Source organism: Dermochelys coriacea, chromosome 4, assembly GCF_009764565.3.
Source record: "Dermochelys coriacea isolate rDerCor1 chromosome 4, rDerCor1.pri.v4, whole genome shotgun sequence".
NCBI classification, from domain to species: Eukaryota; Metazoa; Chordata; order Testudines; family Dermochelyidae; genus Dermochelys; species Dermochelys coriacea.
The window spans coordinates 42540820-42564178 of record NC_050071.1 but is presented as its reverse complement, the minus strand read 5'-3'; the positions used below and the strand labels follow the sequence as shown (position 1 = coordinate 42564178).

General features: G+C 38.3%; 2 protein-coding genes across 4 annotated transcripts in view; one reads left to right on the top strand and one right to left on the bottom strand.

Moving 5' to 3' along the window:
- The first annotated feature begins 14 nt into the window (after nucleotides 1–14).
- NUDT6 (nudix hydrolase 6) lies at nucleotides 15–22239 on the top strand. 3 transcript variants are annotated; one of them, XM_038398793.2, is made up of 5 exons: nucleotides 17–294; nucleotides 2666–2869; nucleotides 9826–9881; nucleotides 16965–17019; nucleotides 21752–22239. In XM_038398793.2, the coding sequence occupies exons 1-5, from the start codon at nucleotides 54–56 to the stop codon at nucleotides 22144–22146; spliced, it is 951 nt and encodes a 316-aa protein (XP_038254721.1). In that variant the 5' UTR covers nucleotides 17–53; the 3' UTR covers nucleotides 22147–22239. The 3 variants fall into 3 exon arrangements, with proteins under 3 accessions (XP_043369046.1, XP_038254721.1, XP_043369047.1); XM_043513111.1 differs by lacking the exon at nucleotides 2666–2869 and having other exon boundaries at nucleotides 15–294; XM_043513112.1 differs by lacking the exons at nucleotides 17–294; nucleotides 2666–2869 and adding an exon at nucleotides 3264–3702.
- FGF2 (fibroblast growth factor 2) overlaps nucleotides 16403–23359 on the bottom strand; it is a 65634-nt gene continuing 58677 nt past the window's right edge. Inside the window, exon 3 of the mRNA XM_038398796.2 lies at nucleotides 16403–22805. Within this exon, the coding sequence (XP_038254724.1) occupies nucleotides 22620–22805 (186 nt within the window). The 3' untranslated portion in view covers nucleotides 16403–22619. The remainder of the gene's footprint in view (nucleotides 22806–23359) is intronic.

Here is a 23359-nt window from a genome sequence, read left to right as displayed (position 1 = left end):
GCCAGTCCCCGCCCCCCCCAGTCCCCGCCCCGCCTGCCCGCCGGCGCAGAGCCATGCTGGGGGCCCGGGCGCTGCGCTGGGGTCTCCCTGCACTGCGCGCCCTGAACTGGGCAAGGCCCCGGCTGGCCCGAGTCCCTCCGTGCGGCCGCCGCCTGGGTTGCTCAGCCGCTCGCAGCCTGGCGGCAGGCGGGCTCCGACCGCAGCTGGATAAGTTTGGCGCGGTAACCGTGCACCTGGCTCAGCTTCACGCTCCAGACAGCCTGGACCAAGTCACCTTCCAGAGATGGCTACGGGGCAAGTGCATTTCAGGGCTACGGGGCCCGCGCAGCAGCCTGAAGGGCCACCCGCTGCCCCTGTGGGCACAAGGGGACTGCGCTGGAGGGCAGCAGCTAGAGAAGATCAGGCCTTGTATAAAGAAGTGATCTCCTCACCCAGGGTGCTGAAATCCTGGCCTCATTGGGACCAGTAGCAAAACTCCCACTGACTAAACTGGGCCCAGGATTTCCCCCAGCGAGGGCTCTCTACTCTTTCCAGTAGGAAGCAGGGTATCAACATACATAACCCACACTGCCAGTAATCTTATCCTCGCACAAACCTCCCTTTCCCTTCACTGGGAACACCAGCCCCAACCCCAAATAAAGTAATTCATTCATGATGCGGTTAAAATTTGGTATATTCAATGCCCCCAACTGAGATTTTATAAAGCACCCAGCTGAGTGTATTTTGCAAGGCTTCCTTTATTTCAGTTTGAAACTATCTTTTTTTTAAATTAGATTTAAACATTGCTCTTTGGGATCTTCAACCCAACAGTAGCAGCCTTATGCAATCAGATACCAATTTGAAAGAGTAACTGAGGAATCTGTTTTTATTGTCCAATATGAATTCAGTGTAAAGGGCAGGGAGTAGATATTAATGATTACAAGTATGTTGTGTTTTTAAAAAGTTTTAATCATTCTAAATTGTTAATGGTACATTGACAAGCAAAATTGGATAAATTTTAAATCATGATGTACTTTTTTCTAAAGGCCATTTTGTAATCCCTTGAAATGTCCTTGTCATTCCTCCTTGTATACATCTACCTTTCATTCTTTACTCTGAAGAGAAAGCATGCTTACCTAGCTGGCCTACTAGCCTCAAATCTAATTCTTTCCTTAGGATGGAATAATTGTGTAACCTTAGGTTTACAATTGCACAACACAGAATTCAACCTTTAACTTCTATTACTATTGAAGGGAAAAAAGTGAATACATGCAAAGTGCAGAATCTGCATTATCCAGTGTGTAAAGCTGTAAGCAGAACGTATATAGAGTTCCACCGAAAACCTACAAACAACATAATATTGTAAACCACAGTACAGGAGATCCACTGTTTAAACAATGATAAAAATCTCTTGTACTTCAATTTCCAGTGATAGTAGCAAATAACTTGAATGATCAAAAGACTATTCAATTATTTGAATTTTCAAAATGAGTGTCCTTACTGCCAGTTGCCATCTTCTTTGGAGATGTGTTTTCATTGTTATTCTTAATTAAGTAAAGTTTTTTCACTATGTTACCCAAAATTATTATGAGAAGACAGTTATTTGAATTAAAACTTGGATTGTACCTATAGTCAAAGAAGTAACTGCAAATAAGGTAATTTATTCTACTTAGTAGTTGCCTCTGTGTATATATATATATGAGTCTGATCTATCAAAATCTTAAGCCAGCAAACAGGCATGGAATTAACTTTACTATGGGGAGTAGTCCCAGTGGAGAAGGATGGATAACTGGTTAGGGCTTCTTCCTAGGACTTGCAAGATCTGAATTCAAGTCTGTGCTCTGCCACGGACTTTGTGTGCCTCTGTGGGCAAAATTGGTTAGCCTCTCTTTACCTCAGTTCCCCATCTATAAAATGGAGATAATACTACTATCCTGCTTCTCAGGGGTGCTGTGAGGATAGCGACATTGGGGATTGTGAGGTTCAGATATTACAGAACTGAGGGCCATGTAAGTATGATGGAAAGTTAAGCCTTTCTTGCAAGATTGGCCTAAGTTCTTGCAAGATTGGAGCCTGTGTTCTCTGACAAAAATAAGTTACTACTGTTATCTCTGCAAAGTTAATGCAGCTATGGAAAAGTGAACTAGATTCTACTCTTTATCATTCTTACTCAACAAAATAATCATATAAATCCTAACTGGAAAATCTTTTTTACTAGTGATCATGTAAGAAGCAAAAAGGACACATGAATTTTTAGATCCCAGATGTAATTTTCATGACTGACACTTGAAAGCAAAGTTTTTGGTTTGTAAACAGAGTAAATTGTAGGAACAGAAATTGAGTCAGATTTGCAGTGCCATACCCCCTTTTTGCAGTCAGATTTCACGTACGTTTTTTCACCTGTTATTTGCTTCTACAATAAATGAGGCCAGCTTGAAAACCTTTAAAAATCAGGCCCTAAAAGAGAATGAATATGGAAAATGATAATATTATTTCACAATCGCTTTTCTGACGACTACTGTTACTCCACATTAAGCTTTGCTGTTACGTTCAGAACTAAAGAATTAGTAAAAAGCGGAGGGGGAGGCGGCAGTGGCCATCAGAGGACAACAGCTTTTATTTTCACATCTGTTTTCTTGATTTGAAAGTATACAATGAGTTTTATGTTTTTGTTTTTCTTCCCCAGAGTCTGTCAAGCAATGGAGAGCAGAAGGCAGAATAGCAGTCTGGCTGCACATTCCTATTCTCCAAAGCAAATTTATAGCCACTGCTGCTTTGCAGGGTTTTACTTTCCACCATGCAGAATCAGACTCATCCACGCTGACACTGTGGCTAGGAGAAGGGCACAGCAGGTTACCAGGGTATGCCACGCATCAGTTAGGAGTGGCAGGTTAGTTCTAAAGACAATTCTATTTAAGAAAAACAGTTGATGATTTAGGACCTGATTCAGCAATAAGTCAGCCAGGCTTCCACACTACACAGACTTGTAGGACAACTTTGTGAAGTGCAGTCTGTCAGTCATGAGTGTCCCTATAGAACAAATATATTGTGCTATGTTGGAATAAAAACAAACTGGTAAGCTGATGTCTCAATTTTCAGGGTCAAAAACTTTCTTAAACGGTGTGGGCTAGTGGAGGGGGAGATGGTCCTGAAGCTTTAAAATTTCACCTGTCCTATGGGACTCTATTTAAAAAAACTAAACCAAACCAGGAACTCCATGGCATTCACCCTGCAGAGAGAGAAATGTCCTCCAGGAGAGATGGAATGTTAAGGCTTCAGAACTATAATTAAAAAATGAGAACTAATAAGTATCTTTTTACAAAAATCAGAAGAAATACAAGGGTCTTTTTAAAGTATTGTATGTACTGTAAACGTGGACCCAGGCTTGCTAAAATACCTGTCATAGTTATAGGACTAGCTTAATCTCTGATCTTGGGGGCACCCCCTTGGTCTCACACCTCCTGCCTTTACTTTCCCAGGAGTTGAATCACACAATTCTCCCATTCTTAGTCTAAGTCCTGGGCTATAGAACCCAATGGCTCAAATGTGCTTACTACAGAGCAGCTCCAATTCTGTCACACCACCAATTTGAGGGAGTGGAGTGGGGCAAAAATCCTCAGTTTTAGACACTGATGTACAGGTTAGCTGATCACCACATGCTTTTTGAGAGCCTGTAAACAGTCATATGCAAATTCTAGTGAAGAGATATGGAAGATTATACAGTTAAGTTTAATTATATTGTAAAAAGAACATCTAGCTATAAAGAAACTTTTTTTTCTGATTTACATTGTAACACAGCTTTGCAAATTGAGTTGCCAGTCACACATTTTGAAGTGCAAATCAGCAGAGGGCAGCACAGCTGAAAATGCTTAAGACAAGTCTTGGGGTTTTTTTTTTCAATGGACATGTCTGAACATGTTTTCCAGAGGTATGAAAACCTCATCATTAAAATATGTGGCATTAAACTAAGGTCAGACAATGTGTTCCCTTTGCAAAAGTACACTATTACTCCTTATGGTTACAATTTACATATTTGAGAAAATAGAAGTAACTGAAAAGGGATTTTCCTGAAGTAGGATTTGCATAACTCAAAATGTAATTTTATAAAGTCATAGCTTTTTTAAAAAAAAAAAACCTCCCTGTTTTATATATTACAAAACCAAAATAATGTATGTGGAGTTATCTTTGAAATACTAGCATCTGGTTGTCTGTTATTGTGGGGTGAACATTTTGGCTGTATTTTATACAAATAAGAACTAACTTCAAGGGCAGAAGCAATTAAATAGTTTCAGAAATTGTGGCATATTGATATAAAGCACTGCTGCATAATAATTTTTAAAAAAATTAACCTTAAGACTAATTATACATTTATTTTCTGCTATTGCTTTTGAATCCAGCAGGTTTCATTAGGAGTTTTTGATTGAAGGAAAAGATCAGGAAGACATGATAGTGTAAATCTGATTTATTTAAGTAAAGTAGTAGCAATGCTATTCTATTCTATACAAGTTCTTCTATACAGGTGCAGTGGAGACTTTTGTTTTGGATGATATATATATTTTACACACACATTCCTATATGTTCATGTTAGAGAAGGCAAGGCAAAAGAAGTGCACGGGGGGTGAGGTTTTTGGTGAGCCTCAGCTCCTGTGGGAGTTCATTCTACAGTTCCAGATTGGCCCCTGAGAAAGCTGTCTCCTTCACAAATGAGCTCACCCCATTATAGAAAGTTCCATTGTTTCAGAGAAACAAAGTTGTTGACCACAGTGTTCATGCTGGAGCTTTAGGCAGTCTTTTAACTATCTTGGGCCCTGGCCATGGAGCACACTGAACATAAGAACTGAGACCTTCCACTTGATTCCATATCCTATGGGAAGCCAGTATAGAGTGCAGAGAATAGGTCTGACATGGTTGTGGTAGCCAGTGTTGCTGAGGTGACATGCTGCAGCATTCTGTACCAGTTGGAGTTTCCCAGGTGCCTGAAGAGTTCATGCCAGCTATATTGTATTATTGGGTAGACTAGCCAAGAGATGACAAAGTTGTGAATAAATGAGGCCAGGTCACTGTTCACCAGCATACCATAGAGTTGCTTAGCCAGCTAGAGACGGTAGAAAGTATTACTCACAGGTGCTATCTACTATTGTTTAACAATAGAGAAATGTGTGGTGTTTTCCCTTGTGTACGGATTATGAATTTATTGCAGTGATTTGCTGCAAAGGGATTTTTAGACATGCAACTACTTTTCAACAAAATGGGGTTCTTTCAGTCATTTCCCATAAATGTAAAAGTGACGTTTAAGGTATTCTTGAAATGCTAAAATGTTGCAGATATCTCCAGATATTTATAGAAGGTGATGCTTAACTCCCATGAATAGGTGGGAGGGACAGATTCATTCTCAAATATCCATATACTTGCATGTGTCATGCAGTATTTAAGGACAGAAAAGCATGTTACAAGCCCAAGAGCCTGCAAATATTTTAAATTAGATATTCTCTGTTCACAAGGCAATATTATGTAATGAGACCCGAGAAGGTTAGGAGTTAAGGATATGTATACCTGTACATGACCAATACCCTGAAACAGAATCTAATCTTTCCTTTCTCCCTCCACCCCTAGTTTGGTACCTACCTGACGATATGAATATTCTTTTTCATTGTTTCAAATTTTGAACTGGTTATTGGAAGAAAGCAAGTACTTCAAGTTGGAGTAGAAGGAGGGTCCTCCTACACTCAAGGTAGTTAATTGCTTTTGATCAAGATCCAGACTCCAGAGAAAATAATTTAAAAACTCAACAATAATAAGTAAATAAAAAGATTTTCAGGGTCCGTTCATATTGTTAGGTAGGTACTATTGACTACCCCCTCCTACACAGTTGAACAGCAGCCATAATCTTGGCCATTGGTATAGAGCAGTTGTTCTCAGGTTATTTACCATTGTGGGCTGCATCTGCAGCTCTCTGTGTGTTATGTGGGCCACATCCACACAAATTATGTATGTGTGTGTTTGTGTATGTACACACACACACACACACCCTGTATGGCCCTCAGGATGTCACATGGGCCACAGTTGTATGCTGCTACAAATGACCATGTGAAATTGCAGGAAATGATAACGTTAAATAGGTCAGGGACTTTCCGAAGCAGTTTTGGGATTTTTAAAAACAGTTTTCCGTATCTCAAAATAATTCAGATGTCAGTTAATGTTGATAGCACATGCATTCTTTGTTTATAGCCATTAAGTGGGCCACAGAGGAACTTGGACTCTGAACATCTGTTGCTGGCACAAAGTTAAAACAGTTTTATAATTTTATTCATAAGTGGTTTAGATATCTGCTTTTTGTTCTCTAATACTGCAGAGGTTTTTTTAATTCTATCATCTCGTTCCAAAAGGAGACAAGACACTAGTGATTGAACAAAATAGCATTCTAATAACTATTGCCTTGAGAGAGGACAGGTTGAAACCTTTCCAGAGAGTCACTGTGGTTCAAAACATCAGGTTTGAAATACTCTCTAAAATCCAAATTCCAGGGCCTGCAACTGATCTCTGATAAAGGAGACCAGAAGCAGGAAAAAATGCCTGTAGTGGTCTATCTTCTTTTTTGATTTAAATCATTACTTATGACTGGTTATAGGCACCTCGCAGTGCTCAAAGTTACATTGACAGGTATCAGTTTGTTGGAAGCAGAGGAGACAAGCAGTTGACCCTTCTTTCTAGTTAAGCCAGACTGCTGTTTGCCATTTCCAGTGGCCATTCTTGGTCTCAGAAAGCCATATGGCTGAGGAGCAACTTTTCTAGAAAATAACCACTACAGCCCCAATGTGCATAAAAGTTGATCCCAGCATCCCCCTTCTCTTCCTCTCTCCCCCCCCTCCCCCGCACAGGATTCCACACTAACCAATATACAGCTAACTATCTACAGCAGGAGTTCTCAAACTGGGCGTCAGGACCCCTCAGGGGGTTGTGAGGTTATTACATGAGAGGTCATGAACTGTCAGCCTCCACCCTAAACCCCACTTTGCATCCAGAATGTATAATGGTGTTAAATATATTAAAAAAAAGTGTTTTCAATTTATAAGTGGGGGGAGGTCACAATCAGAGGCTTGTTATGTGAAAGGGGTCACCAGTACAAAAGTTTGAGAACTACTGATCTACAGGGAGGGTGAAGGAAACAGATATATGACTAATTCCCTAAAGTATCTCCTTTCACAGAGCTTGACTTCAGGGTTGCTATTTCTTTCTTCTAAACAGAAAACTCCCATTTCAGTATTATGCAGGAAAGGATGTTTTCAATCTAAAAATTCATTTCTTAATAATTCCCTTATGTTAAAATATTTTCCATAGTATTCTAGATGTATGCATCATCAGAGTGCTAACCACATAGACTTCCATCTGCTCAAAATTGATAGGAACAGTTCTTCCTGTAATTATCTACTCATTTTAAATCAGTGCACAACTGATGTGGAAAAGGGCACTGTAAGTTGTACTCTCTGTGCTCACTAGAGCACAAATCTAAAATCTGTCAAAAAGGAGGCTGGGGTAGTAAAATGTCTGTTTTAAAAGGGACAGCTGTTTTTAAAGTGGAATCCTTTCAAGAACGATTACTAGGTGTGATAGGATGACTAGACCTGAAAACAGACGGAGTTTTAAGAAAAATAAGGAAACTTGTTTTCCATGGAAGAAAGTTAACAGGCTAACTGCAAGTACCAGCGTACACTGCAAGGCTTAATTATTCAGTCAGACCTTTCAACTTGTATTTTTTTCCCACCAAAGTAAAGGTGGTTCTGTATCATTTGGGGAGCAGTGCTATTTGATAAACAGGTTGACTCCTGTACGGCTTGCTGTTTTAGAAAGAATTCAGATTACCTAGAGAGAATATAAATGATACATAAGCAAATTGGTAGAATAATTTCATCATCAATAAAACCAACCTGCTGAATTCAAAGTGTGTTAGTGATAAACTGATATAATTTTCTGCCTGTTTTAGTCTGGCATATCTACTGACGGAACTCCTGTGTCAGCAAGATCAACATGAGAAACTTAAAATATTGGCTTCTACAACTAACTCAGTCATCTTCACCTTCATTTTCCTGTTTGTTCATAATCTGGAAAAGAAAAACAAGCTTTCCTGCTTTTTTAGGTTCCAAACAATTTCTCAATTTGGAATGAATTAGTCTAAAGGAAGAAAATATTCTTCCTACACTGGCAGAAGCAGCTACTGCTGTTAAAAGTAAGATCATCACTTCAACTGTCTCTGAATCCAAGTGCTTAAGTGACTTCCACCAGCTCACTGGTGTGTGTCTCTTCAAAACATCATCAGCAAACATATATCTTGAATGGTTCTTATTCCCAAACTGGGTCTCTTTTATGGACTGCTGCTATTATAGGTTTTCCCTTCTAGTGAGAGAATGGTATGCTAGATCTCAAATCAATGAAGGCTGCACTCAGAAAGACCTCAAGACATCTGGAATATACTGCTCAAACAGTTTTACTTTTGTTTCTGCTACCTGTCCCTCCCGTCTCATATTTATCTCCAGACTTCTCCTTGTCCAGATCCCCCACAATCTTCTATTCATTGAACTTTTTGAAACTTTGTATTTTTAGAGAGAGTTAAGGGATTAACTCCATGTACACAAATTTGCAGAGGGACAATAGGTTTGAAGTCTGTTATTTCTCACCTCTATATATTATTTTAAAACATTTTTGCTGTTAACAAGCATGTTATCTCTGGAGACACAAATCCAGTTTGAGAACTGCAAAACTAAGCATCTCTGATGGGATCTTCTAGACTGAGCACTGAGTCCCATTGGGTAGATAGAAAGATTAACCTAAATAATCTACACAGAAGCCTCTGGAACCCCATAAGATTGGGTCCCTAATCCATGAACTATTGGAACTCATTTACAAAACTTTTCTTAAACATTACATGATTGTCTCATATTCTAGAATTAGAATGTGTAATCCGTATTCCATGATTAGATATCTTTGAACTATAATGTATCTTAATTAAAACTATCTTTAGATAGGCTTTTTCCTCAAAAAACATTTTATCCAAAAAATTGGATTGATTTTTATCCACCCTGCTGGCCTCACTGAAATTAGGAAGAGCTTCGTCATTTGATTCAATAGGGTAAGGATTTCACCCAGGATGGTTTTCAGCTGGGGCCTGATCCAACGCACACTGAAGTCAATGGAAAGATTCCCATGGACTTAAATGAGACCTCTCTTGAAGAAAGGAATTGACTTCCAAGTATGTTTTGCTAGATTATTTGGAATAGTTTTCTTGGCCTTCAAACCTTACTAGCAGTCATTTTACATAAAACTTAAGCTTCTTTTTTCTTTTACATATGATATCTACATCTTAATTTTGGAAAGCACATTCCCTCATATTGAGACGTTTTAACCACAGAGTTCTCAAACTTGGGGTCAGGAGCCCTCGGGGGGTCAAGTTTATTACCTGGGGGGGGGGTCACAAGCTGTCAGCCTCCACTCCAAACTCTACTTTGCCTCCAGCATATATAATGGTGTTAAATATATTAAAAAAGTGTTTTTAATTTATTAGGGGGTTCACACTCAGAGGCTTGGTATGTGAAAGGGGTCACCAGTACAAAAGTTTGAGAACCACTGTTTTAACTTTTATACCTGTAATTTGATGTACTTTTTTCATTTAGCACAATCCAATTTTCTGATAAATCACCTAGACTAAACTTGCACTGAGCACTGATGAGTTCCTCGAAAGGTTTATCATGCTTTCTGTTTAGTTCATGTAAAATTCTGAATTCTAAAATTTTAGAAAATAGTTTCCAGATACTATCTTTCTAAAGTTATCAGAAAATATTCTGTCTCCAACAGGTGCTGCATTGGATGTAGACACTGGAAAAGTATTGGTTGTACAAGACAAAAATAAAGTAAGTTTGTTATGATTCTAACAATCCTAAATAGGCTTTGAATATTGTATAAAACAAAGATCTTTTAGCTTTCATTTCTGATAAGTTAGAACAGTGAAAGTTTACTATTCTCCACTGGTATTTTTGAATGCTTTATAGACTACTCTCAGAGTAGCAGCCGTGTTAGCTGTAGCTCATGAAAGCTTATGCTCTAATAAATTTGTTAGTCTCTAAAGTGCCACAAGTACTCCTTTTCTTTTTATAGACTACTCTGTATTTAAAAAGGAGTAAAAAATTGTAAACTTTGAAGGCTGCTGTACTGCAGACAATTCTCAGTTTTGTTAATTTTAAATGGATAAAAATTGAATGAACTAGTATTGTGCTTAATTGAATATTATACTACTTGACAACTACTTGAAGAATGAATGTATAAAAGACTGCACTATAGACTATCAGCTTGTTCTATGCATATATGTGGCAAGCTGCTTGTTGTAGTATGACCTGATCATTCGTGGTGGGTGCGGGGAAAGCAGTCTAGATTGACATTTATAAATACATCTACGGGGCATCTTCAATGACTTTTTCAAATAAAATTTCATTAAGAATTTTAGCACAGACTGCACGACAGCCAAATGGACACAACAGCCTGTCTAGGAGGTTAATGATCAGCCAACTACAAATTTGCACAACAGAGCAGAATTCCTTCTTTATTAAAACATGAAATTTCAGAGAGGAGAATGCTGAAACATTAAAGTGGTGACACCATTAAAGTGGTGACAACTAAAGCAAGGAAATTCCCTTGGCTGATAAGGCTAACCTGCCTTACTCTAAACCTGAATGGAATTGTGCTCTTTTTATTTCATCTCTTCTTAAATGGAGGTGGGTTTCAAGCGGCGGGGGTGGGGGGGAGGGGAGTCCTGGGAGGTACAGCTGAAATTTTAAGACATAAGTTTGAAATCGTGCCTATTAACATCTGTTTTGTCATAACCCTCATAACTGAACATATATACATACATATATGTGGGTGTTAGCGATGGTATTTATGTTTAAAAACAAACATGGAAAATGATGCCTTTTAGAGAAATACACCTGGACTCAATCTGAAATAAGATATGGGAAAGGAGTACTAGAAAATATTGCTTAGATAGTTATTGTGCAGGACACTCAAAACAAATCAAACATTTGGATATTTACTACTTTAAACATAACACTCAGTTAATAACCTTGTTTGTTACATTCGCATTTTTTAACATCCCGATTACCACTAAAAGTGACCAAATTGACTAACTACATTTTTAAAGAGTTATTTTGTCATTAAATACTCTAATTATCCCAGTATAGTTTCATGTCCAGTGTATATTGTAAAGCCCCTTTATACGCTTACTTTAAAGCAATAATTTGTTTGGCAGAAGCCATTTTAATCAAACTGTTGAGAGGGTTGCAGCCAACTTACTTAGTGGATTGTGCCAAGCACTGTGCCAATATAGACAAGTTCACATTTAACAGCAACTGCCCCTAAAATAATACTCCTCCTCATAGGAAGCTGCCTGCCTTCCTAGCTAGTAGACAGACGTAGTGAGTAAGCCTGCGATAAAGTTAGAGATAAATAAGTTAGAGATCACACACAAAAGTGGTCTTCAATAGGTGAAAAAGTTCTATACTAGTTACAACCTCTGTCACTGCTGCCTTAAGGCAGCAAGAACTATCCTATGGCAGGTACAGCTTGCCAGGGTTGCTGAGGCAAGAGAGAGGTTGTTTTGACATCCAGTGAGAGAAGTCATTAAAAAAGGATGCACACAGTTGCTGCTTAAAAAAAAAAAAAAAGCAGACTGTTTTTTCATAGAGCTCCTGTTTTTCATCTAAAGCATATGTTTATCTCTGCACTGCTTAAAAAGAACACAAATATAAATATCTGCCAACATTTCATGGAAATGTTTGAAAATCATTCTATTTAGAGACCACTTTTGTCACTTTCAGAGAAGGGAGAGGGGAACATTCTTTTGTTAATTTTTAAGAAAGATATTTGCATAACTCAATTGTGTTTCCTATAGGTTCATCTGGCATAGATGCTTATTTTGCCCATCTTAAACGAGAATCCTCTCAGACATCAGAAAGTTCCAAGTTACAGTCCTGATAGAGTAGAATTGAACATATTACTTATTAATAATTTAGTTTTTACATTAGTCATAGTTTTACTGATAGCAGTAGTCCCATGACCTAAAGTGAAACTACTACTGAGTAAAATTATGCGTGTGCATAAATTTTTGCAGGATTTGGACCCAAGGATTTGACTACTCTAAGAAATGAATTTGGATGAAATTAGGATATGAATTTAAAGAGGAATAGCTGTGCGGGCACACTTTTATTCAGGAATAAAATAGTTTTATTCCAAATTATCTTAATCTACATCCTAGGCAGGTTAAGCTAAACAAGAACAAGGCACTCTTATTCCTGAATACAAGAGGATCTGCCCAGGGAGGTAGTCAGGGACACCTCTTTCAGAATAACTCCCCCATGTAGATGAGCCTTAAGTGACAGATTTAAAAATAATAACAATAATGAGTTATTTTAAGGCAAAAACCCCCCAAACAAACAAAAAATAAAATAAAGATAAAATAAGCTGTATTTTTCTATAAAAATATTCCATTTAAAAAGTTTTCCTCTAGCCTTTGGCATACCTGTCAAACATTTCACTGGTGTATTTATTTTCTTCACAGTGTGCTTAGGGGGAGGGAATGTTTATTGAAAGTGTTTAATTGACAGACTAAAAGCTACAGAACAGCTACAACACAGGCACTATCCATGCAAATTCCCCCACTCACCCACTCTTGAAAATGGCTCTGTTCAGACCTCTCACCCCTCCATTAATAAAGAACCTGAAACAGTGTAATTCAAGACATGTACTATTCACCCAAGCAACCTCATGACTATATGATCTTCACCTTTGTCTTCCCCACCCAACCACCCTCTCCCTATATAGGCCTTATCCTAACTTAAGCACTAGTCCTACAATTGGATCTATGCAGGCCTTTGCAGAATCCCAATGAAATCAATAGCTCTCAGTAAACTGTTTGGGACAAGGATTCTGTTTGTTTTGTAAAGTGCCAGACATTATGACATGAAATAATATGCTTTGACCAGGATATACAGGAACCACCACTAAGTATGTGAAGGTAGTTAATTTCTCATATAAACTTTCATTCTTGGCCTCCCTGCCAAGTAAGAGTGTCAGTTGTGGTACTGGTGGTTTTTGTGATGTGGAACTGGAGTGAGACCACCAAACATCCATCACACAGTAATTGCTTCCAGTCACTACCAAGGTTACCTGCAATCATCAAGTGGTGAAAGGCTCCTTATTTCATTACCAGGCTCCTGAGCTATTCCACCATTTCATGTGCTAAATTTAAGGACAACAAAACTAAAGAAAGTTATTTGTATTTTAGTTGAAGGCAGTGTTTTTGTAATTGAATAATCTTTTGGAAATTTAATTCAAGTCTCTCCACAATAACAGCATAGGCTACTTAAAATTATGTGGGAGCTATCTGACATTTTCTGCAAATGGCAACATAAGGTAATTGGATGCATCAATTTCCATTTTCTGTCATTAGATCTAAGCCAGCATCCTCCTAGCTACATTTTCCCCATGGTGAAATAACTAGCCACAGATTTGTTCTCAGTAACTAAACTAAGCTTTAGTTCAGTTCACAGGTAGATGCAGCAAAGCTAATGAATTTAAATGAAAGAGTATATTCATAGGCAAGCACAATTATACAATATGTTGAATTGGTAATGCAAGAGTTCAGGGAAGAGAAGCACCACTCTACAGGAAGTAAAGTATTAACTTCGTATTTTTATTAGCTGTAGAGCAAAACTAAGGACTTCTGTATAGTGGGGCCTCCAAGCTCATTTTGAGTAGTTGCCAACGCATAAATTTGGCATGCAATCTGTAAGATCCAAAACTGGCTCATTATAGGTGGAAAGAGTTTCCAGCATAAGTGAAGAAGAAAATACAGATATAGAAATATTTTCCTAGTTCTGAGAGAGAGCGCGAGCATGTGTGTGTAACAAAGAAAAACCTGCTTAAATTTTAAGAAAACTCAGGAAATTATAAAAGCTCAACAAAAAAACTCACAACCCCAAGAACTATGCCTCCTTTACATTTGTGATGGAGAAAAAGAAATTGTTTCCTAAAGTTCCCAAAAAATTTTTTTTGCATTTCAAGGTTTGGCTTCCTGCCTCAGCCACCTTCAATACAAAAAACTTGAGCTAGTCTTCCAACTGGAGGCTGCACAACACATTGCTGCACATGGTGTCAAACCTTGGGACCAAAACTGTCATTTTCTGCTGTCCCTGGCCCAACTAAAGGTAGGGGATGCAATCAGGGCAGAATGTTGAACTTTAAACAGAGAGGGGTGAACTTTGTATCACTCTACAACTCCTCATTCTCAGATGACACAACGTGGAATTGGCAGAATCCAGGGCCACCTACATCCAGCTCTCTTTGCCAGAATAAGACTGACATGATATGCCACCAGTGAGGAAGAAAAAAAATGGGGAAAAACAGTTTTTAGTAGGAGCATAAGACTAAATACAAGAGCTGAAGTTAGTAATGTCCATTGTCATTGAACTAGTAATCTAAACAAAACTAAATTAGACCAAGAAATTGTTTCCCTATGTCAAGTAGGGAACACAGCTTTTGTACAGTGAACTCATGCTTCACCAATCTATTGGAATTCCTTGCGGATGTCAAAAAGCACATTTATAAGGGTGATTCAGTTGAGATAGTGCACTTGGACTTTCAAAGACTTCAACCAGGTCCCACATCAAAGGCTCTTAAGTAAAGTAAGGTTAAAAGATAGTCCTACCCTATATTTTCTAAATGGTCAGTTTTTACAGTGGAGAGGTAAATAGCGGGGTCCCCCAAGGATCTGTTCTGAGACCTGTGCTGTTTAGCATTCATAAATGATCTGGAAAATGGGGTAAACACTGAGGTAGCAAAGTTTGCAGATGATACACAATTACTCAAGATAGTTAAGTCCAAAGCTGACTATGAAGAGTTACAAAGGGATCTCACAAAACGGGGTGACCGGGCAACAATATAGCAGAGGAAATTCAATGTTGATAAATGCAAAGCAATACACATTGGAAAGTATAATCCAAATGCTACAAAATGATGGGGTCTAAATTAGCTGTTACCACTCAAGAGAGATTTTGGAGTCATCATAGATAGTTCTCTGAAAATATCTGCTCAGTGTGCAGCTGCAGTGAAAAAAGCTAACAATGTTAGGAACTATTAGGAAAGGGATATACAATAAAACAGAAAATATAATACCACTGTATAAATCTATGGTGTGCCACACCTTGAATAGTGTGTGCAGTTCTGGTCACACCATCTCAAAAAAATAAATTAGAACTGGAAAAAGTACAGAGAAAGGGCAACAAAAATAATTAGGGGTATGGAACAGCTTCCATGGGAGGAAAAATTAAAAAGACTGGAACTGTTCTGCTTAGGATAAAGACTACTAAGGGAGGATATGTCGACATTATAAAATCATGAATAGCATTGGGGGGTGGGATGGTGAGAGTGTTATTTACCCCTTCACATAACACAAAAACCAGGGGTCACCTAATTAAATTAATAGGCAGCAGACTTAAAAAAACATAGGGAAGTACTTCACACAGTGCACAGTCAACCTTTGGAACTTGTTGCAGGCCAAAAAAGTATAACAGGTTTAAAAAAAAAAAAAAAAAAGACAAGTTCATGGAGGACCCGTCCAGCAATGGCTATTAGCCTAGATGCTCTGGGCGTCTCAATCTCAGACTGCAAGAAGGTGGGATTGGATGACAGGATCACTGAATAATTACTGTTCTGTTCATTCCCTGTGAAGCATCTGGCACCAGCCATTGTCAGAAGACAGGATACAGGAACATTGACCCAGTGTGGCCATGCTTATGTTCTTAGGTTTTTTTTGTTTTTGTTCCGTCGCCCCCTTCCAGAAAAATGACTTTTTCCCAAAGATAACCAGTTTACTTAAATAAGCTGATAATTTCAAAGTTTGAAAAAATCACCCAAGCACATTTGTGTAATGATGTATACTGTGATCTCAAAATAGTTTAAGAGCTCATTGTGTGGGGTCATGAATGACGACAATTACATAGTAAAAGATTTCCAGGCACGGAAGACAAAATCTGAATGCCGGTGGACATATATGCATTGTCCATCTACATTATATTATTATTCTAATTTTGTCCAAGCCCTTAAGGAGAGCCCAAAAAGAATGTTTTTCAATATAATCAATCGGAAGTACATAGTTGCTTTGCACTTCAAGGAACCCCCCCCCTCGATAATTGACAAATTGTCAATTTGGTAACATTTAACTGCAGTTAGTTTAAAATATATATATATATATATATATATATATAGGGCCTAATCCAACAGCTGCAGGATCTTGTCCATGTTTATCAGTTGCAGTTACAATGCCAAGGCTGCTAATTATTCAACTTGATTCTGCTGAATTTCAGTAAATGATTTTGTAGAGAGGTCACACCAAAAAGGTCTTGATTTTATTTTTCTTCTCCATGAAAACAAAATGACAAAGTTACACTACATGGTTATTACAGACACTAAATCACTTCAAAGCCAGTGCAGTATAGAACAATACTACAATCATAATATCTATTTGAAGATTAAATATGTACAGTTATTTTTAAAAAGCCAAAAAAAACCACTGAAGTAGAATACATTAGTGATTAAAAAGAAGATTATACAGTCTATATCTATAGCAGCTTCTTTCATGTCCAACTACTTTTAAACTAGTTAACTAGCAGCAACTTTGTCTAATGACTGTTAGACAGTTTATATTTTCAATCAGTAGATGTTTTCTTCCAATATTTCATATAGACAGGTAGCTGTCTGATCACATTAGCAAAAACAGAAGTTTATTTCAATCTTAACTGATAATTATAGAAGTAATTAACATATCACCTTTAAAAAATTCATGTACATATTAGGGTGATTAGGAATTCTAGAGGAATCATTTTGTCCTTTTGTATTAGGAGAACAAAACAGTTGTATACCTTGCTAATATTTCTGCTCCATTATAGACAACAAATGCATGGAAATTTCCAGGAGGCCTCTCAGACCCAGGTGAAGACATTGGTAAGTCTCTGGACAATGTTTCAAATACATCAGCAGCATAAGCAATCACAACTCCATTGAAGTCCACTGAGTTGTGCCCTCCGTTAGTTAGCTGATACAGAGGTATGTAGCCCAAAGTAGTTTTGCAGGATTACTCTTGTGGTCAATATCTGTTTAAAATTGGTGTCTGAGAGATGGGGTGACATGATCCTGCATCCTAAAACAGTCACTTCAGCAGAGGACGCCTGATGCTTCACCATGTTCACGGTGAAAAGGCCCTACATTTTACACATTTTTCTTTATTTTCACTTAGTGCAGCGTTTGATTTATAGGTTTATTTGGCATTGTGTCATATGAATCCAAAAGCGTGAGGAAGATGAATATAGCATAGAAATAAATGAATTAAAATACTTCAAGCACAGCCTGAAGCACCAGGTGATAAAGTCAGCAATATTCTGAGTAAAAATTCCTGACACTGTTCCTATCTGTAACATGGGAATAACTACACATCTTCCCCCACACTTTGTCTGTCTTGGATGTTTAGATTGCAAGCTCTTTGGGACAGCAATTGTCTCTTGTATGAAGTACATAGTACTAGCACAATGAGCCCTGCTTTTAGCAGGAGACTCTAGGCCCTATTGTATTACAAATAGTAATAATTACTCTTAAAGTAAAGGTGAAGTGACATTGAGTTGAGGAAATACTTCACTTAAACTAATGTAATGTAGATGGTTGTTAATACTAAAGTACTGCTGAAGTTCTGTTAAAGGGTTACAGGACCAATGAGTTTACAATACAGAAGTTTATGCAAAGGTTACGTTTTTTAAATAATATAGACTACAGGTTTTTCTGTATATAGGAGAGAGTATGTAGGTTTTGGGTTCAAAAGTTACCTCCACTGGGCAGTACTACATTCTGCACTCTTACATTAATACATTTTTCCTCAATACTATTTCAGATTTTTGAGTATCATCTGCACAGTATTGATGAGTAAGATCAGACAAAAAAAGGTTAACTTCATTGCTGGAGTAATATAGAAACAGCCTAGGAGAACTGGAAACAGGACCCTCAGGTGCTGACTCCTAGTCCTGCACCTTAGCCACAAATGTATTCTCCCCCTCAGTGTCCAAGGCCACAAACTCTACAGTTCATGATTACAATGGACAGGACAGTAGTTTCCCACTATACATCTCAACTTTGGGCTAGATCCACAAAAAGGATTTAGATGCCTACCTGCTACTTTAGACACCCAACCTCAAAATTTTAAATCCTCAAAATCCCTGCTCATCTGTCATACCCTGTAGGCACCTAAAATCCTCAGGCACCTACATTTCTGCCACTCAGCATACATACAGCTGCATGAAGTTATAAGGAGCGGGGAGGTGACACCACCATCTTTCTCCTCCTCATAGTGGTGGTTGCTTTGTTGCAAAGGACTTATGCCCTTAGCTCCAGTAGAGGGTTCAGAGCTGTGAATCAAGAGCAGAGAAGGACTCCCTCAGGCCCAGACTCAGGCACCTAGGTCCCTTTAAGGGGCAGGACTTAGGCCAGTGTGGGCAACCTGCCAACCACACGCGACCCCTCAGGATAATCCACTGATGGGCCACCAGTTTGTTTACATTTGCACTGCAGGAAGCAGTGACCCACACATCCCTGTGGCCCACGCCGCTTCCCGCAGCACCCACTGGCCGGGAACGGCGAACTGCGGCCACTGGTGAGCCTCAGGCAGCCATGCAAATGTAAACAAACTGTCTAGCGGCCTGCCAGTGGATTACCCTGACAGGCTGCATGCAGCCCACGGGTTGCTCACTACTGACGTAGGTTATACCCTTTTCTTTGGCATTTCCTACTGGCTACATTAGGCAGCTACCTACTCATCTTGCTGGCTTTTGTGGGTCCCATTCTTAGGTGCTTAACATTCCGCATGTCTTGTAGAGCGAGAGTGGACACCTGACTTGGGCTGTGGCTTCCACTAGATGGCAAGGTGCCTACATGTTAGACTGAGCATTGCAATGCCTAAGACCTCTTTGTGGATCTAGCCCTTCAGTCATTATATGCAATTTCATGTACCGTTTTAAAATATTTCATGTGTACCAAATGCTGTTCCTTCAAATATTTGTTACAGAATTGAGCTTTAGGTGATGTTGCATGTATAGTTTTGTGAAACATGAGCTTACATGTCAAACATTTGTTTGGAGAGGGTACATAATGCCATGAATATATGCTGTATACTTTGTACCAAAAAGGGAGTCTGGTTAGAGAAGGACTGAAAGGGAATGGTCCAAGATAGACGGGGACTTTGGAGGAACTTTTACATTATTGATAGGCAAAGAAAGGCCAGCATTGAGCATGGCTCCACTGTGCTGTACACAGGAGTGCTAGGGACACATCCTTCTAAAAATAGAGGCTGTAAATGTTGCTGGGGTGACAGCAAATAGGTATCAGAAAAACTGGGAAAAAAATATATGTTTGTTAATATTTTAATAGTGGCATGAGGGGAACTTTAAGATGTGATGTAGCAAACAGTTATTTTCATTACTATATTTTAACAGATATAAATTAATGAAGCATGAAATAACAGAACTTTATTTTTCATTCATTTACATTAAGCCTCAAACATTTAAGTGCCTACCTTTCAAAAATTTAGGAGTGCAGTTACCATGCTTGCAGATCAGTGTTTATTCACATGTACCAGTTTGCACAAGCAGCAGTGGTAGTTATGTGAACAAATTAAACACTAAATTGCACGCATTTTGGGGCTTGCCGATTTTTGAAACTCAAGCCCTAAATGTTCCTTCTATTTTAACTTGTCATTATAATATTTTAAAATATTAAAAAATAAGGGAACTACAATAAGGCACTATCTTGAAGCAAAGCTCAAATCTGGACTGAAATCCCTGGTCTAATGATTGTGTCTTACATAGCATGATCTCCCTTAGCATCCCCGATTTCTATCCTTTTATTCCTTTCCCACTTTAAGTCCAAAGAGTACTACACAAATACACTGTAGGGAATTTGCTTCATTTCCACATCTCTTCTAACCAAGGAAGACTGGATGAACCTTCCACTAGGACTTCCCTTGATTCCAGCCCAGAGGAGCCAGGAGCGGTAATGGCTCATACTGTCAGTAATCTCTACAACTGTGTCAGAGACATGGAGTCAGAAAGCTCTCTCCCCCGACCCCCCGGAGTAGCTGTGTAGTTAATATTGTAATAAAATGCTCTACAGACATTTATATAGTAATGCCCGCCCCCCCCATCCTGCAAACACATGCTCATGTGTCAAGCTTTACTCATGCAACTAGTCCCATTAAATGCAATGCAGTTACTAATGTGCTTAACTTTAAACACACATGAAAGTGTTTTCAGGATCAGGGCCATTACTATATAAATGTTTATTGTCTGCAAGAAAGGCTGTTAGAGATTTTGCTTATGGTTTGTCACTATATGTCCTGAAATTATTTTCAGTAGTTTTAAAATAAATCCAAAATTTATATCTTCTGTACTTCTGATTTTTCAAGATGGTGGTTTGCAGGCAAGGGAGAATCACTAAAAGGATTTTGTTAAAATGAATGTAATTCTGTTAAATATAAATATAAAACAATATTCTAATTCCTAATTAACTGCCGTGGCCATTTAACATCTCAGACAAAACAGTCACTTCCCTTGCCATGAGGATAAAAAACAAATAATCTAATAATTCTATTTACCCATCCAAAAAATACTCCACCCAAGTGGGTTTGTAAAGTTTTGCAAGGCCTAGGAACAGATACATTTTGGCAGATGAGGATATTGGAGCCCTCCTGGGATCTTTGACTTTGATTCCCGTTCAGAGGTAACTCTAGCTTTTGGTTAGTGGAGAGACTACATCTAAGCACTGAGAGTGAATGAGTTATACCCTGCCAACGATTAGCTGTTTATAGACCCTAACTCAGCAAGGTTCTTAAAAATGTGCCTAACTTTAAGCACAAGTAGTCCCACCAACTTTCAGTAACCCTATGCCGGTGCTCAAGGACATTCCTGGACTGGGGCCCAAGTTAACGGATTTTTTTTTTACCTCCATTCCTACTGATTTTTATAATGAAAAATGCAAGAGGTTTTTGTCTCCTCTTGAAAAAAAAAAAGTAGTACTTGTGGCACCTTAGAGACTAACAAATTTATTTGAGCATAAGCTTTTATGAGCTACAGCTCACTTCATCGGATGCATCTGCAGACATTTAAGGATAAATTTGCAAAAGGGGTGAGGTCCTCCCTCATTCTGTAGGCCAGTTTTTTTGCACACTTTTACATCTGCAAGAAAACTGTGTACTTGTGCCACTGAACTAATTGATTTGCTCCCACAATCAGGTATAGTTGAAAGTGCTTGGCTGCAACAGGAAGATGAGTCATTGAAAGTAAACCTAAAAATGTATTAGTTAGGATCAAAGAACTGAAAATATTTAAATATTTTTAGGTAAGAGGTGGCTATACTGCATTGGTGCATCAGTTTCAGAGCTACCATACTTGTACAGTATTAAGGAACATTCATCATTTTGTAGGTTATCCACAAGAAAAGCAAAACAGTCCATTGCAATTAGTTTTGTTCAGCAGCCCAAAAACTGAGCATACTGTAGTGTTGGAGTTTATAGCCTTTACAGTCTCAAAAAGGTGTTACCATCAGCAATACTTTATGAGTTAGAAATCTTTCACGGTGAACAGTTCTTGAAATGTAGTCTCCTCTTACATGTACTGTAGGAATATTTCTCTCCATCTAGGAAACACAGCAGTTCGAGAGGTTTTTGAAGAGACTGGCATTAAGTCAGAGTTCAAGTCCCTCTTAAGTGTAAGGCAGCAACATAGGCACCCTGGAGCCTTTGGGATATCAGATATGTATATCATCTGTCGCCTGCAGCCTTCCTCCTTCAACATCAGCTTCTGCCAGCAGGAGTGCTTGAGGTGCGAATGGATGGATCTTGAGGAACTTGCTAAGACCAAAGACACTACTCCCATCACCAGCAGTGTAGCTAAACTGCTACTTTATGGATACAGAGAAGGGTTTGATAAGATTGATATAACCATGAGAGAATTTCCAGCTGTTTACACTGGCCTATTTTATAAGCTGTACCACAGGGAGCTGCCAGATACTTATAAAAACATGACAGAATTGTAATAAGCTTCACATTTTATTAAAATAATAATTTAGAATTGATTGTTTTAAATTGTGGGCTTACTTGTACCATATTAAAAATATTCCTGGACTTTGTTCTTGCTGGAATTTTTTATCTTCTAGTAAGATATATATTATTTCTTTTAAAAGGTAAATATTCTTGTAAATGTGTGCACATCTTTAAGTTTCCTTTACACTGTAAGACTAATATAGTAGCTCTAACTAGAAGAAAAATGTGTGAAGCACTGATACTGAAATTTCTATATATTTTCCTGGTGCTTTTTCCTCTGGACACTGGCACAATTGTTTCAAAACATACAGTAACATCAAGGTTATATTATACGAACGTATTTGGTAATCAGACATCTGCAAAAGCAGTTATCAAATATTTGCTCACACTACTACTTTTTGGAAGGAGTGGAGGAAACTACCACTTTAGTGTGTTGTGGCATAGATTATAGACTCTACCACTGAAATCAGCTCTTGGCAGACATTGGAAGAAAAAGGATAGCTTTCTGCCCTGGTCCAGTTTTTGGTCCAAGTTTGTACTGTCCAGTTCTTTTCAATGCCACATACCAATCAGAATATTTCCGTGACCGGTAAGTGTTGTAGTTGTTTGATTCCAAGCGCTCAAAAAAGAAACATTCTTCGGTTACACATTTCTGAAAGGGAAAGAAAAAAAAGTGTTATTCATATTCATCCCCTCTGGCATAACAAATCACATACAGCGCCTATTAATGAGAGGAGTTAGCTGATGATTAAATTTCAGAGTGGCAGCCGTGTTAGTCTGTATCCGCAAAAAGAACAGGAGTACTTGTGGCACCTTAGAGACTAAAATTTGAGCATAAGCTTTTGTGAGCTACAGCTCACTTCATCAGATGCTGTAGCTCACAAAAGCTTATGCTCAAACAAATTTGTTAGTCTCTAAGGTGCCACAAGTCCTACTTTTCTTTTTGATGATTAAAGTTATTTGTATCACAGTATTAGGGACATTTTCAGAAGATATTCTTTTCTGAAGAACAGATTTCAAGGAATTCATATTAAACATACTTTTGTGTGAACTACTGCATGATATTTTGTAGCAGCCATTGAGCTAGATAAAACTCAGAGTAATCAGTCTTCATACTATTTCTTTGTTCCTTTCCACTATTTATCAAAAATGAATGAAGAATCCTGTCTGCTGTAATTGTTGGTAGCTCCTAATTTCCAAGCCAGA